The 15,211-nt window shown below is 40.7% G+C and overlaps 1 protein-coding gene across 1 annotated transcript in view; it reads right to left on the bottom strand.

Moving 5' to 3' along the window:
* Positions 1-15,211, bottom strand: part of plxdc2b (plexin domain containing 2b) — a 98,271-nt gene that overhangs the window by 21,775 nt on the left and 61,285 nt on the right. The window contains exons 6-9 of the mRNA XM_047568459.1: positions 12,792-12,910; positions 10,589-10,688; positions 4,722-4,817; positions 4,478-4,559 (exon numbers count right to left, since the gene is read on the bottom strand). Of these exons, the coding sequence (XP_047424415.1) occupies positions 4,478-4,559; positions 4,722-4,817; positions 10,589-10,688; positions 12,792-12,910 (397 nt within the window). The remainder of the gene's footprint in view (positions 1-4,477; positions 4,560-4,721; positions 4,818-10,588; positions 10,689-12,791; positions 12,911-15,211) is intronic.

The raw sequence follows: 15,211 nt of genomic DNA, 5'->3' as shown, positions 1-15,211 counted from the left end.
TTGTTACTCATCCGTGTGGGAGAATCTCTGAGGCTCCGTTATTAATGTGAGATGAATTAATTTAAGAGGTTGTTAAACCATGTTTTGAAGCTTGATGATTCGTGGAGCCACCAACCAGCAGTAGGCTGAGCTCAGTATTAGATGTTTAGTGCAGCGTGAGCAGTATATTAGCTGTAGGAGTTGCACAACAAGTTCTTTAAGCTGAGGACTTGACGTTTAGCTGAAACTCAGCCATGATCAGCTACTACAAATACGCTGTTCACAGACTGCTATACAACAATTTTCTTTCAGACTAAAGTCCATTAAAATTTTATATTTGGCCTCCTTAACAGCCATTTGGGATGCACACCAGCTGTGTTTTGTAGGTAAACAAGCTCCTAAACTACCTCCAAACGTGCCAACAGTCAGACGCTCTGAAGGTTGTCCCTCTGCGGATCCACTGTCGTCCTTTGTTAACGTGCTTCAGGAGCAGCTTAACACGTCAGCCACACTTTAATCCGCACCGATTTAAACTGCAACTGTAGCATGAAAGAGGTGCTGCGCTCTCACCTTCTCAGCACTTGAGAGAAGTTCATTAGGGTTATTCTCTTAAAATGTCAGCACCTTTCATTAACCCCGGAGCCAGAGGAGCCGTCATGGTTTTTAATTAGTGCCTGTTTAAAGCATGTTTGCCTTTTTTTTTCAAAGGAAGCAGCCGAAGGATACAAAGGGCAGAGTGAGGCTGAAAACTAAACACCGTCAGAAACCTAATTAAAATGCAACTTAATGAGATCACTGCTACAGGCATACAGTGGTGTCCATAAATTGCTGAATGGAAAAGCACTTTTTTATGTCGCTAAACTGTAAATTAGTATGTCTCTGTCAAAGGCAAAGCAGAGGGGGGAGTCAGACCCAAATCCCTTGTAAGTCCTAAATACCAAATCCCAGCGGACTGAGCAGACTGCATTTCTCCAGTCAAACACTTTACTCAGAATAAATCATGAGTTCAAAATAAAAGAGTGCCAGATGAATATTTCATGCATACGGAAAGCATGCAGCAACATACAGTGGGGGAAATAAGTATTTGATCCCCTGCTGAATTTGTAAGTTTGCCCACTTCCATAGAAATGATCAGACTCTGGTTTTTATGGTTGTTTACTGGTTATGGGTATAGACAGAATATCAATCGAAAATGCATAAAAAACACACAATCTAAAAGTTATAAATTGTTATGTATTTTATTAAGGGAAATAAGTATTTGATCCCCAACAATTCACTTAGAATTCAGGCTCCTACAGATTGGCTGGTGCGCATGTGGCACACAGCTGTGCTCAGTCAACTAATTACCAATACTCCTGATCTTAACTCGTCATGTATATAAAGCACACCTGCTCTAAGAATCAGTTTCTTACATTCCAACTTCTACAGCACCATGGGCAAGACCAAAGAGCTGTCAAAAGATGTCAGGGACAAGATTGTAGACCTGCACAAGGCTGGTATAGGTTACAAAACCATCAGCAAAAGGCTTGGTGAGAAGGTGACAACTATTGGTGCCATTATTCGCAAGTGGAAGACCCATAAAAGGACCATCAACTGTCCTCGGTCTGGAGATCCCCGCAAAATCTCGCCTCATGGAGTGAGGATGATGATGAGAAAGGTGAGGGAGCAGCCTAAAACAACACGGCAGGAGCTTGTTAATGATCTGGAAGCAGTTGGGACCTCCGTCACCAAGAAAACAGTTGGCAACACACTGCGCCGTTATGGATTGAACTCTTGCAGTGCCCGCAAGGTCCCCCTGCATAAGAAGGCACATGTACAGGCCCGCCTTAAGTTTGCCAGTGAACATCTAAATGACTCAGAGAAGGCTTGGGAGAAAGTGCTGTGGTCTGACGAAACCAAAGTTGAGCTATTTGGCATTAACTCGACCCGCCGTGTTTGGAGGATGAAAAAACGTGAGTATGACCCAAAGAACACCATACCCACGGTTAAGCATGGAGGTGGAAACATCATGTTTTGGGGCTGTTTTTCAGCAAAGGGTACAGGGTAACTTCACCGCATTACGGGGCAGCCATGTACTGTAACATCTTGGACAAAAACCTTCTTTCCTCAGCAAGAACACTGAAGATGCCTCGTGGGTGGGTTTTCCAACATGACAATGACCCAAAACATACTGCCAGGACAACAAAGGAGTGGCTCAAGAAGAAGCATATTAAGGTCATGGAGTGGCCTAGTCAGTCTCCAGACCTTAACCCAATCGAAAACCTGTGGAGGGAGCTGAAGCTCCAAGTTTCCAAGAGGCAGCCAAGAAACTTGAAGGATTTAGAGACTGTCTATAAAGATGAATGGGCCAAAATCCCTCCTGCGCTGTGTGCAAACCTGGTGACCAACTACAAGAAACGTCTCATCGCTGTGCTTGCCAACAAAGGTTTCTCTACAAAGTACTGACTTGTGTTGTGCTTGGGGATCAAATACTTATTTCCCTTAATAAAATACATAACAATTTATAACTTTTAGATTGTGTGTTTTTTATGCATTTTCGACTGATATTCTGTCTATACCCATAACCAGTAAACAACCATAAAAAACAGAGTCTGATCATTTCTATGGAAGTGGGCAAACTTACAAATTCAGCAGGGGATCAAATACTTATTTCCCCCACTGTACAGTAGCGATAATGGCTTCTGGGTTAGACCGACAAAACCATGGCAACAACCTCAAAAAAAAAAAAAAACGTTTTCAACAGATTCATCGGGACAGCGGACATCTATTGACAACAAAGCTGAAACTTTTTTGAAACTTGTATGAATGCCAAACTCTACGTTCCATCCATAATTTATTCCTCTACCGTGTCTTTTATGTAACTTTTCTCTTAGACAAAATAAAACCCACCGCATCTCACATTTCACAAGTCGGGAGAGGAATGCTTACACTTCTTTAGCAGCTCAAATATTTACCTTTGTTTGAAGTGCAGGGAGACGGGAAGGGTGAGATAAAATGTGGAGAAGGGGTTGAAAGAATAGGTGTGAGCGGAATGAATGTCAGGGCGAGTATAAACAGTACCACTACTTTTTCTGTGCTGAAGAAAACTCTTGTGGTGGTAATAATGATTCATTTAGTTCAAGAATTCATTGGATGGAAAAAGGTGACCAAGACAAATCGAGTAGGATTTGTTTTGCCATGACTCGCGCTGATTCTGGCTTTTTCTTACAATTGCAAACTTACAGGCAATTTAGACTTATACATTAAGTTGATGCAGAGTGTAGACCCTGACACAGAGTCTGTATAGACCCTAACGCCGTAGCTGATGTGCATCTCCCCAGAAATGTAACTATGGCCACGGCCAGAGCTGTGATTGGTCCACTTGGTAGTAACGTGTTTCTGCTTTAGTATTTCCAGCTCCTTCTCCATCTCCACACTTTCCGAACTGATAAAGAATCAGTAAGATCAACTGAGGAGGTTTGGAGATGCAGAGATGTATGATTCGAAAGTTTAAGTCGACAAAAATTAACCCAACTGGCAAATAAGACACAGCGCAGACTAGTGTCTGGGTGTCATTGTTACAGAGCGAGCCAGACTTATGAGCGCACAAGTATGAATGTCTCACACTTTGTCTAGGTCCCGTAGTACTTTAAAAGGGCCTTTAATGTGCCTGCAGGAAACTTGTCACATTGTTACCCAACGTGGGAAATGGATTAAGGATTAAGTGAAGTGGTTATTAGGTGTACTTCGCCCCCCTGATTCCTGGTCCCTGACTGGGTTAGTTGCCATGATTGAGCTCATTACACGAGGTGTTTTTGTTCTGATTGAGCTATTGTTCTTTTTACATGTTTTCATGCACGCGAAAAAAAAAACAAATTATTGCCTTAATCCGACTTTAACCAGACAACTGACGTGCATGTAAACACGTTAAAATCGGAATTTCAGATGATTAAAACACCCAGATAATGCGATCGGAATTCGATATTCCCCAGAATGTATACGCCTTAATCGGACTTTAACAAGACAACGCATGTGCGCATGCTCCACAGCCACCATGACCCCAGAACAAAAACATCGACAGAAAGCCAGTCACAGAAGAAGAAGGTAAACAGAGTCGGTAGAAGAACCACCATCATATCTGCACCATAAGTAGCGCGCATGAGATTAAAAAAGCTGAACTATTATCCATCTTGTTGTTTGAAATTCTGGTCTGCTGTATTAGACTCCAGTTGTTTACTGTTGACGTAATAGGACAGCCAGAAAGGGAGCCATGTTAACCCACTGAAAAGACACATATCACCACCTAGTGTGGAGGCGGAGGACATGTTCCTGCCACTTATTTGATTTTCCACATTCCACATGAAAGTTGAATTTTGAGCATAAACGCACTGACTGTAAAGACACCTGACGTGGCATGATATTAAATAAAAGGTTGAATAGTTGTCTCCATACAGAGTTTATGGGGACTTGGAGTGTGTGAAGATGTGCAGGGAGAGAATGAGCAAAGATGAAGTCCAACCTGTTGAGTCGATGACACCAGCTGCAGTTGAAGTTGATCTGTGAGGAGATGCAGGCGCCACAGCTGGTGAACTGGAGACAAGCTGCGGAGGAGGGAAGGTCAAAACAGGTCAAACAATTTACACATTCAATAGCCTATTAGGCACACAGCCAAGGAAAAGGTCTGCATGCTACAGAATGATGAGGAATCCATTCTGAAGTATCTACTGACTGAGCCAAAAGCTTTTACAATAAATTCTTCTTACTAGGTAAAGGCATCATTTCCACGGCTGTAGAATTGGTGATCTTCGTCTTCGTTAGCTCCACGCGGTGGTACTCGTAGATAGTCCTCCGCCTTACATCTATATTTTGGAAGAAGGACGAGACAGAGTGAGAGCGCGTCACAAATCTTCCACCGCCTGATAGAAACTGGGACGTGTGGTCCCTGCAGAAAGTGGAAAGAGCGCGAGGCAGAATCGGGTCATAAGGGATGCTACCACAGCACTTTATTTCTCCCCTCGCTTTTGTTCCCAAAGTGTCAGACCAAGACTTGGCAATGGACGGTAGCAATTTCCTTTGGGAGCTGATATCAATCTGACCCTGTTGAAACGCTGCCTCTCCAGTCATCTGTAATGGCAAGTCATCAGCCGGGGTAAGATAGAGCGATTGATTAGATACATCATTGACTCTCATTGCATTCTGGCCCCTATAACTCACATGAAGCAGTGTAGAATGGCAAGCTTGCTGCCATGCATCCTCACTACCAGATAAAAAGCACAAAAAACTGAGATAAAATACGCCTTTTCTACAACAACTTTCTCTGCGATCTGATAATAACGACTCCCGGCTGTTAAATTAGTGATTATCTTAAACTCTTATTGGATTTTTATGTGACTTTCCGGGCATCTCTTCAAGGAATGAAACAGTAATTCCGCATTTGATGTCGCTCGATACATTACACTACTTCATACCACTTGTATTTGGTTGACAAATGAGCTGGAAGATTAAAAATTCAATACCGAAAACGAGAAGCATATATATTAGAGGGAGTCTGGCCCAACTAGGGAATGAACCGTCTGAGCTATCCCGCTGATTGGTTGTGAGCTGGTCACGTGTTTCATGCCATGTTAGATACATCTAACCAATATTCACCCATGGAGAAGTGGCAATAACAGAGAATAAAATTGGATTAAAAGTTAAAATATGCCTCCCCTTTGACGTGCAGCCCCAGGAAAGGGGAAAAAACTCCCTCGTGAACAAAAATGGAGAAAGTTATGGGATGTAAATGTCAATGTCTCTCTTTGACCTTTGTTAAGATTTTATAAAGGAAAAATAAAGTCATACCATGATTAATGTGAACCTTGATCTCAAAAACACGGCTTTACAAATTAATTTGAATTTAAAGTTAACCAAGCCTTATGCTAACTAGTTATCTTGACTAAATGCTTAGAAAAATAGTTGCTCATATATACTGTGAAACCCACATGTGCATGTAATTTATGTTGATGTAGATAGACAAATTTAATTGACACATTACTTTGCCTCGGAGAAAGTAAACACAGCTCCATGACTGATGAAGTGATTGGGCTACAAAGCATTTTACAGGCTCATTTAAGATATTTAAAGTAAGTATACGCTATGATATTTAAGTGAGGGCCTTTTACATAATGACAGACGTTGGCAATAACATTTATAGGCTTATTGATGGTGAAAATAAGACATTTATTTCAACTTAGCACATCTGCTCTATAGTGTTAGACTGTAAAATCTTCCCTCCAATGAATCTAACATGGCGCCCATGATTTGAGTTGGCCCGACTCTCTCGAATATACTATCAAATTACTATTGTAACTAAAACAGAAAGCAGTCCACTGAAAATCTCATATCTGTTGAATGTTTGTACAGAGTTAGCTTAGCTTAGCATAGCATAAAGATGGGAAGCAGGGGAAATATCTGACCTGGGGAGGGTTGAGACTTGAACACAAGCACCTCTAAAGGTGACTCCTGTTAATGTATCTGATCTTGTTTTATTGATGCAAAAACCTAGACAGAAGCAACTTGTAGCTTTGGAGGGTTATGTGATGCTAAGCTAAGCTAAGGATGTAGGTTCATGTTGAGATCCAATGCTGGTATACATCTTCTTCTCCAACTCTTTTCCCTAGATTCCTTTTATTTACAATAACACAAATACAACACTATAAGTTGATCAGAAGACAAAGACAAAAAGAAACTTAATACATTTTTCAGATGAATCCACTTCTGATTTGTATAACACATAAAAGATGAGAAACCCTCTATTTACCCCCCAAACTTCAACCTTTTAAATTCATATTTCCTTTGAAAAACATGGACTAATTTTTCTGTACAATGGTCCTCTTTTCACTTGATTGACTGATAACTGGTTTGGGATTTGCTGACTGCGCTGCTACACTGTTGTTCTCCTCATGTGATTGGACATTGTTTTCCCTGCTTGGTTTGATTACGCGTGGGACGACTGATCAAAGCAGCGAATGTGAGCCAGCTCTGCTCAACCTGAGAATAAGACCACCCTTCCTTTCCCCTCCTCTGCTCCCCCGGTGACTGACTTCCTCTTGCCTCCAGCAAAGGGATTATCGGGTGCCTAATGACACGGTGGGGGCCACAGGAAGGTCAGTTCCCCAGCCTGAGGCAGCTGATGTGTGGGCAAACCGTACGGCCTCGTTGCTCTTTCATTCTCAGGTAAAAGGAAGCTGCAAATCAGATCAATTATAGCCTGGTCTTAGCCACAACGTACAAAAAAAAAAAAAAAAGCTTAATGAGTCTTTAGCTATATTCACTCAGACAACTGTTAACGCGGCGGTTTGCAAAAGGGTACCATCAGTTACTTTCTTCAAACATCCATGCAAATTAAGTCATTAAAAAATTTGCTGCTTATTGCTGATTCATCTACATAAGATGGAAATGTGATGTCAAGACCTTGAGCTAAAAAATAAAGTCCGCATCGTCTCATCAACGTGTGCCGACACAAAATATTACGACGCGTTCATTCGATCTCTTTAACTCCGTGATTAGACTCTATATTTAACTACAATCTTTCTTCTTGGGTTAGGGCTTAGCTGCATTTGTAAATTAGAGGCATATTATTGGGCATTAATTAATGGAAGCCGTACACTGCACATAATTAAAAGCTCCGGCCTTGTGCGTCTTCCTGCTCAGAATCGAGATAATAATTAACCGAGGTGCGGGCAAGAAGATATGAAAGAGAGCGGAGGTGGTTTCAGCTTCATTTTAAGAATAACTCACTGTGACTGATAATGTATAATCTAAGATTAGGAGAGGGTATTATTAAAGCCTGGGACTTCACATGTTCTCGGACTTGTCCTGTTAATTGCACAACCTGGCCGCAGGACACCCACAAATCCTCTCCCTCATCTCTGTCTCTACTGGATGGGCCGTGGACTGATAATGTCTGGAGGCAGAGGGAGAGCTTATAAACTCAGGCGACTCTACGGCGGGTTAAAAATGTCCCTCCGGTTGCCATGGTTTCTATGCACTAATTGGCTGCAGAGACACTTAAAGGAGTGAAACACCTCTTCATAGCACAGCCTGTAGGGCTCTTCCTGTCTGGTTTTTCCGCTCTCAGGATGAAGGCTCGGTCGAGTCCACGGACCAGAAGTTAGAATGTATTTATTAAACTGACCTGACACGGGTGTGAAAGACCTGTCAAAACAGTCTTCATGCATTAGGATGATACCCTTGAAATGAGATCAGGGGTAGATCAGGACAGGACTTCTGCAGCCCACATTTCTACTGTACATGCACAAACAAAGGGAGACTTGAGAGGCCAAACTAACTGCAACCATACGGAGGAAACTATGACGTTTTCATGAAAACTGCTGATTTTTTTCTTTTTCTAAAGGTTAGTAACTAGCCATCCGTCAGTATTGCCCATTAAAAGACCATTCGCTCTCACTCACACTGATATAATGACTGTCATTACAAAACACCTCTGATTGTACATGAGGCCTCCTTTGCTTTCCCACACGAAGATGCAAGATGCAAAGGCTGCCCTTTTCCTTCTGACATGGACACGTCAACCGGTGCACTTTGCAAATATCATCTCCTCCGTTGCGCGGCGAGAAAACAAAGCCGTGTTTGTTCCAGCTGCTGCCAGAGAGTTTGTTGTTGTTTATGCCGACGGAAGGCAGCGCGGTGGCAGCTAAGCCTCTTCTTTGTAGCTTTTTCAAAATCCAAAACAAAACAATCTTGCTTTAATCTTGCTTTGAAGTAGTCTGCAACCATTTAGATATCCAGTAACTAGCATAAGATGCTATGGGAGTTTCGGGCTAACGTGTGTCCCGCTCTTCATTATGTCTGGAGACATGCACGACCCCGGCTGATGTTATATTAACAACGTCTGATTTTTTTTAAAACCCTTTTACGGGATTTTGTTTCAAAATGACGCAGACAAAAGATTTTTCATAGAAACCGTGAATCTAAAGTTTATGTTATGGGCTAGCTATCTGAAGCAGATTGAAAACATGCCTTGGAAATGCTACTTTGTCCAAAATAAAAGTCTCAATGTAGAATCGTGTAGAGTTAAGCAGTAAATCTTGAATAAAAATGCGACATACAAACGAGGGCAAGGTTTTAGTTTAAAAAGGTTTAGTGGATCTGTGATTATTTTAGATGCAGTAGAGGAGCAAAAAGAAGGTCTAACATAAAAAAACAAAAAAAACGAGAACACACACTCCGCAGAGACATCATTCATGTTCAGCGTGAAACCTTCGCCTCAATCTGCTTCCATTCACGATTTCATCAGCCCACAACCAAACACACACTGGTTTCATCATGCTGTGTCAGAGGCGGCTCGGTTTATGAAGTCTAGGACGACTGCTCTCAGGTGCGATACTCAAATCTCTATCTGCTAACAAAAACACATTCGAAAAAAGATGCTATACAAAACTATATATCATTTTTATTGTTTCCTTTCCCTTTTTAACCTATGTTGATAATATCTTGCATTGTATTTCACTTTTAGGATGCCCTTTACCACCTGGTCGAGGAATGCAGCTAGAAATTAGCTTCATTGATTATTTACTGACACTTTCTTTGTACAGTTGATTAATAGGGACCGTCCGCGTCACACTAAACTAATAAAGTAAAGTTAAAGACATTTAAGCACAGAAATGCAAAGTCAGACTTACACCAGCTACATAATACATAGAACACAAACACGGCACACAAAAGATATAAAATTTGAGAAATAAATGCTGTCCAAGTTTCTCACACACACAATTACAACACGGTTTAAATTACTGAATAAATCCCGTTTGACAACTCATTATTGCGGCAGTCCTCGAGTCAGAGCCCACGAGAGAGAGAGAAAGAGACTCCAGATAAAAAAAAAAAAAAAAAAAAGAGTCTCCCCCTTTGCTCGCATTTGCTTTTAATTTAATGGGCCTGAATTGCAGGAATTCAAAGTAGAGGCAGATCTGGAGCTGAGCCGACTGCCCTCTGAGGGAGGTGGGGCAGGCCCCGGAGAAGGAGGTGGTGACGGCTGGAGCTAAACCACAGCAAAGTATGTCTGAACCCGGAGCTATGGCACCGTTTAAAGGGTAAATGGAAATGGATTTTTCAATCCATTTGTGTTAAACCACACCCGCCTTGGTTACAGTTGCTACGCTCCTCCTCAAGCTTCCCGTTCTAGAATATCGCTCGCCATGGCAACAATGTGAGATCAGAAGGATGTGATATGATCGCTACAAACACGATGCTACGCCAAAGCTGCACGTCCCAATTAGCGTCCTCAGCTTGTGATTGGTCCGCTGTCCACCACGAGGGCTCCTAGTCCCAACTTCACTGAGTGTGACATGAGCAGGACGTGACAAAAGGTAAGAGCTCTTTGACTGGCGGTCAGCAGACTAGTCTGGAAGATTAGCAACGCAGATAGCAAATAAGATAGTTAGCTGGGTGTGCTAACGTCCGCTTTCCACAATCTTGCTGTTTTAGTACGAACAAAGACGCAACCCTGCAATCGCTTTAAGCCCCATGTATATAGAGATTTCGAGTCTAGTTCACATGTGGATTAATTCTGACTTTCTGTGTGTGAAAGTTAGAAAGTTTGTGCCAGAAATGTGTGTTTCAGACTCACTGGGTATTTGCTGGATCTTGTGGACCACAACAAAAGCGTCGGACAGGCCCACCTTCACCGGGTGATTGACGGAGCTGATCTGCGACACCTCAACAGGGATCTGTAATAGAAAAAAAAGATGAAATCAATTACCGTCAGGGACGTCCACAAACAGGACAGCCTGACAGCGCCGCAGGAATCTGCCGAGGCAACTTCGAGTTAGCATATGGTTATCTTCGGAGCATAGCATAAACATCTCGAGCACAGATGGGAGAGAAATGAGCAACAGCTCTGAGAGGACGGACTTATCTCCGAGGCAAAAGCTTCAGATGTACTAAACAAACCTCTCAAGCCAATGTGAAAGTTCAGATGATGTGTAACGATCAGGCTGACCATAATAAATGAATAATACAAGTGTAATGAAACCCTTAAGTGGAGAACAAACAGCAGCCTTCAGATCAGTGTGAAAATAACAAATTACATAAGGAGCCTCGGCCATAAAAGAAGCCGTCCCGCTGTTATACCCACAGCAATTACCATAGATCATTACTTTGTTTTTTTTTTTTATTATTACTATTTTTATTTTCACACTCCAACAGTAGTCTCTGTTGGATGATATTTTTCATTACCCTCTATTTCTTTCTGTTCAAGCAAGAAGTTGTTTTTTAATACATTTTTGCGGTATGTGGGATTAACAGACACCTTTGGGACACGCGGTGACCCAAAACATCATTATGTGACGACTAAATCAAGCAGAAGGAAAAACTGAGACTACATTAGGTGGTATTTTCTCATTATTTTTATGATACTTTTATGATTTTATGACGCTGTTTTGGGTCTAAAACCTATAAAAATGACAAAGACGATTTAAGAAGTGTTAAGAGTTACAGACAAAGAGGGAAACAAACACAGTTTTTGGAGAGGTGTACAGTAAGTCACATTTTCTTTAGTACTGTACATGCTGTGTGTAGATTTATTGAGGTTAAATGTATAGTAGACGCCAATCCAACGTCAATCCAACAATCAAAGAACTACTGGAAACGAAGGTCCAGTGTGACTTCACCTCACGTCGCCTCCAGCTTATAAATTCTGCGATTCTTTCAGGCCATTTTTTTTGCAATTATGAAGAATTACAGTTATAAGTTTTAATGCTAATCCAAAATTTGTTTTGCGAACTCAATGCCCCCTGATGGAAAGCTGCCAACCGTCAACATGGTGGTCTTTAAATGCCTGAGACCCCCCGTCCTCATATGGGGACATTAAGTTTTAGGCTTTATTGCAGCTTATTTTACTTTACTCATTGTCCTCATTAGTGGACGCCATCTTTAGTCTTTAGCTATCTAGTGGTAGCATATGTCAATACACTAGTCATGATAGCAGATTCATTCTACAGACGATTACAGGACAAAAGTGGATGAGGTAGAAAACATGATTGAATTTTATGGTTGAAACTTATTAACTTTTCTAGTTTGATATGACGCGCAAATGTAACAAATTTTATCAACAGCAACGAGCTACAACGTCGCTAATTAGCAAGTACTCGGTTGAGGACGTTGGGACTTCATTGTTCAGTCTTTGCTCAGCCATGTTCAGCCATTAAAATAATCTATTTTATATTTTGTCACACATTGGGTGATATAAATAATGAACTAATCCCAGTGTCCACATATGAGGACAGTTTTTTTGTCAAAAACTATTACTGTCTGTGCAAAGATGATGCTTACTTACTAATCCCAAATACTGTGTAGAAATTAAAAACGCAGACCAGCTAAAAGCTTGGGTCGCAGGAGGTTAAATGCCTGGAAACACTTTTTTTTCCAGGGATACTTTTGTTAAAGTACAGTATGAGATTTTATGGTGATAACCATAAGTGCTTTATAAGACCTAAAAGACATTAACAGAACATCTAATATAAATACAAGGTGATTCAGAAGAACATAAACTCATATAAAATGAAACTGACAGTTAAAAACCAGTATTTTATACCTAGGACAGTAAAAAGTAATAAAACGGTTTCTGATAAGCAGTGAAAATACAATTAAATGTCGTTTCTCCACTTTTAGTTCGGACTCTGCTTCAGAAACCAACACAGCACGACGTCTGGCAGTCTGGATTTATTTGAGTTCTAAGTGTGACACAACAATAGAAACCTCACACATTTATCAAGACTAATAAACAATGTCAGTGGTAACACAGAAAACTGTTTGGATAAATGGGTCCTGACCTCTTTGTACGCAAACACGATCCTGCCAGTGTTGTGCAACGTGGCCTGGAAGGTGAAGCTGCCCAGGTTGTAGTTGTCCTGTAGGTGGACGTGGTCCCACTGCACCACCAGAGCCGTACCTTAAAAGACAAAGCACCACATTCCTTAACACATGCAGGACTTCCACAGAATAAGCGACTGTCTGTATATAGCTTGTGATTCATCTAGCGTGAAATAAACTTCTGACTCAGCAAAGACTGTGAATAAGAGGCATCAGTTTAACAGTGATGTTTGTGCAGTGACATATTTTAGATTATTTCCTGAAAGAGATTTTATTTCTCCTTGGGGATGTGATGTGACCGACAGCGAAACACTTCACTGGAAAAGGATGAAACAACATCAAAACTGAAGCTTGTGACAAAGGGAAATCAAGGCGTGGCCGTTTCCACGATGGATCGTGTAGCTCGGGCAATTTTCACAAGACTGAAAATGTTTCACTCACCGAGCAGGAATGTATCATATGGCAGAGCTGTAAAATGACTTTTTCTTGTAGGTAGGGATTGAATGTCTCCGACTACACTGGCTCAAGAGAAGTCACTGACAGAGCTTCAACGGGAGCGAAACAATAACTGGAAAGTTAAGATTCAAACAACTCTCCCAAAGCAATGTTTGAGTTACACAAATAAATCAAGATCTGGGCTTTTTTTATTCCCTGCAACCTGATCATATAAAACTCCTGTGTCTAGAGCTGAAACACTTAGATTGATTCTGAGTTTCCATTTTTGCCTTGTGTCTGCTGTGTTTCATCTCATATAGACATAGGAGTGTGTAGAGGTGGTTCAGATCCATAAGTATCAGGGTCTACAGCTGAGATTGGACGGCTAACATAGACTCAGTATACAAAAAGGTCAGAGTCGACTCTATTTTCTCAGGAGGCTGTTTAAAATCTGCTGGAAGCTTCTGGACATGTTTTACCAGACTATCGTTGTCAGTGTCCTCTTCTACGCTGTGGTGTTCTGGGGAGACAGCACTAAGAAGAAGATGGCTGTCTCTGACATTGGTAGGAAGAACCCTGAAGAAACTCAGGTCCATCATGACCCTTTACACGACAGAAGCTCGTTCAATAGATTATTTAGTATTTTGTCTATAGTATAATTTGGTAAAAGATTGAAAAGTGTTCTTTTATTCCATTTATTTTGAGTGAGTGAGTGAATGACATCCATAAAGTAGGATCTAATAGTCCATTTACTTACAACAGAAGACGTAAAGGTTCAATATAAAAATTAATTCATTTACGCTCAAGAAATTACATCCTAACTAAACACAATGAGATTTCAGACACTTCCGCCTGTCATTTTAAATTAAAAACCAGGACATTGAATAAATAGGCCTTTACCAGATAAACTCCTTCCACAGAATTTAGATTATCCTCTATCCTGAGACCCTGCGTCCTCATATGGGGACATGGTTTGTGGCACCTTATTCTGCTTCATTTAAACTCGGTACTAGTTGATGTAAAAACATGATATTGGGCATTTCAGCGGATTCATTCTACAGCATTTCACGGGACAAAAGTGGACAAGGTACAAAACCTCAGCAAATTTTACAGTAAACACTTGTTTATTCATGTTAACTAACTTTTCTAGTGTAATATGAACTGTAACAAATTCTATCAATTCTATCAATAGTATCAAGCTATAACGTTGCTAATTAGCAAGCACTCGACTGAGGACGTTGGGACTTCATTGTTTGTATTTCTGTCTTTGCACAATGTTCAGACATGAAAATTAACAGTTTTATATTTTGCGACATATTGGCAACTTAATTATTATAATGAGTGAAATAGTCCCTTTGTCCACATATGAGGACATTTTCTTTTCTAAAAACTACTTCCTGTTCATAGATGCTGCTTAGATATTACAGTTCTTAGGTCCTACTAATCCCAAATAAAGAAAAATGGAAAAATTAGAAATGCTTTATAAACAAAAGCTCAGGTCTTGGGAGGTTATGTAACTAAAATATTTGAGAGAAACAGAACGATGTAAACTGACTTAGAGACAACCTTTAACTTACATTATAATAATATAATAATAAAATTACATACCAATAATGGTAAGAAAACTACAACACCAAAAAGATATCTTGGTCAAATGCATCATGGCTGAAGTTTATTAGGTAATTTGCTGGTAATTATTCAGTCGTTAAGCAAAGGATCGTTTGTCTACTCAGAAAACAGTCGATACTTAACCTGAAAAGACAATCAATAGAGATTCAATCAGCAGATCAAGTAATAACTATTAGTCCAAACTCTAACTGCATCTTAATGTGAAGACACCGCTGTAGCTACCCAGGTCTGATCCTGGGTCAGTTTTTTGTGTGTACATGTTGCCAGGGATCATAAAAACCTCTGTATAATTTAAGGAATCTGTGACACAAAAAAA

Source organism: Mugil cephalus, chromosome 18 (assembly GCF_022458985.1).
Source record: "Mugil cephalus isolate CIBA_MC_2020 chromosome 18, CIBA_Mcephalus_1.1, whole genome shotgun sequence".
Taxonomy (NCBI): domain Eukaryota; kingdom Metazoa; phylum Chordata; class Actinopteri; order Mugiliformes; family Mugilidae; genus Mugil; species Mugil cephalus.
This window is presented reverse-complemented; position numbering and strand designations above follow the sequence as displayed.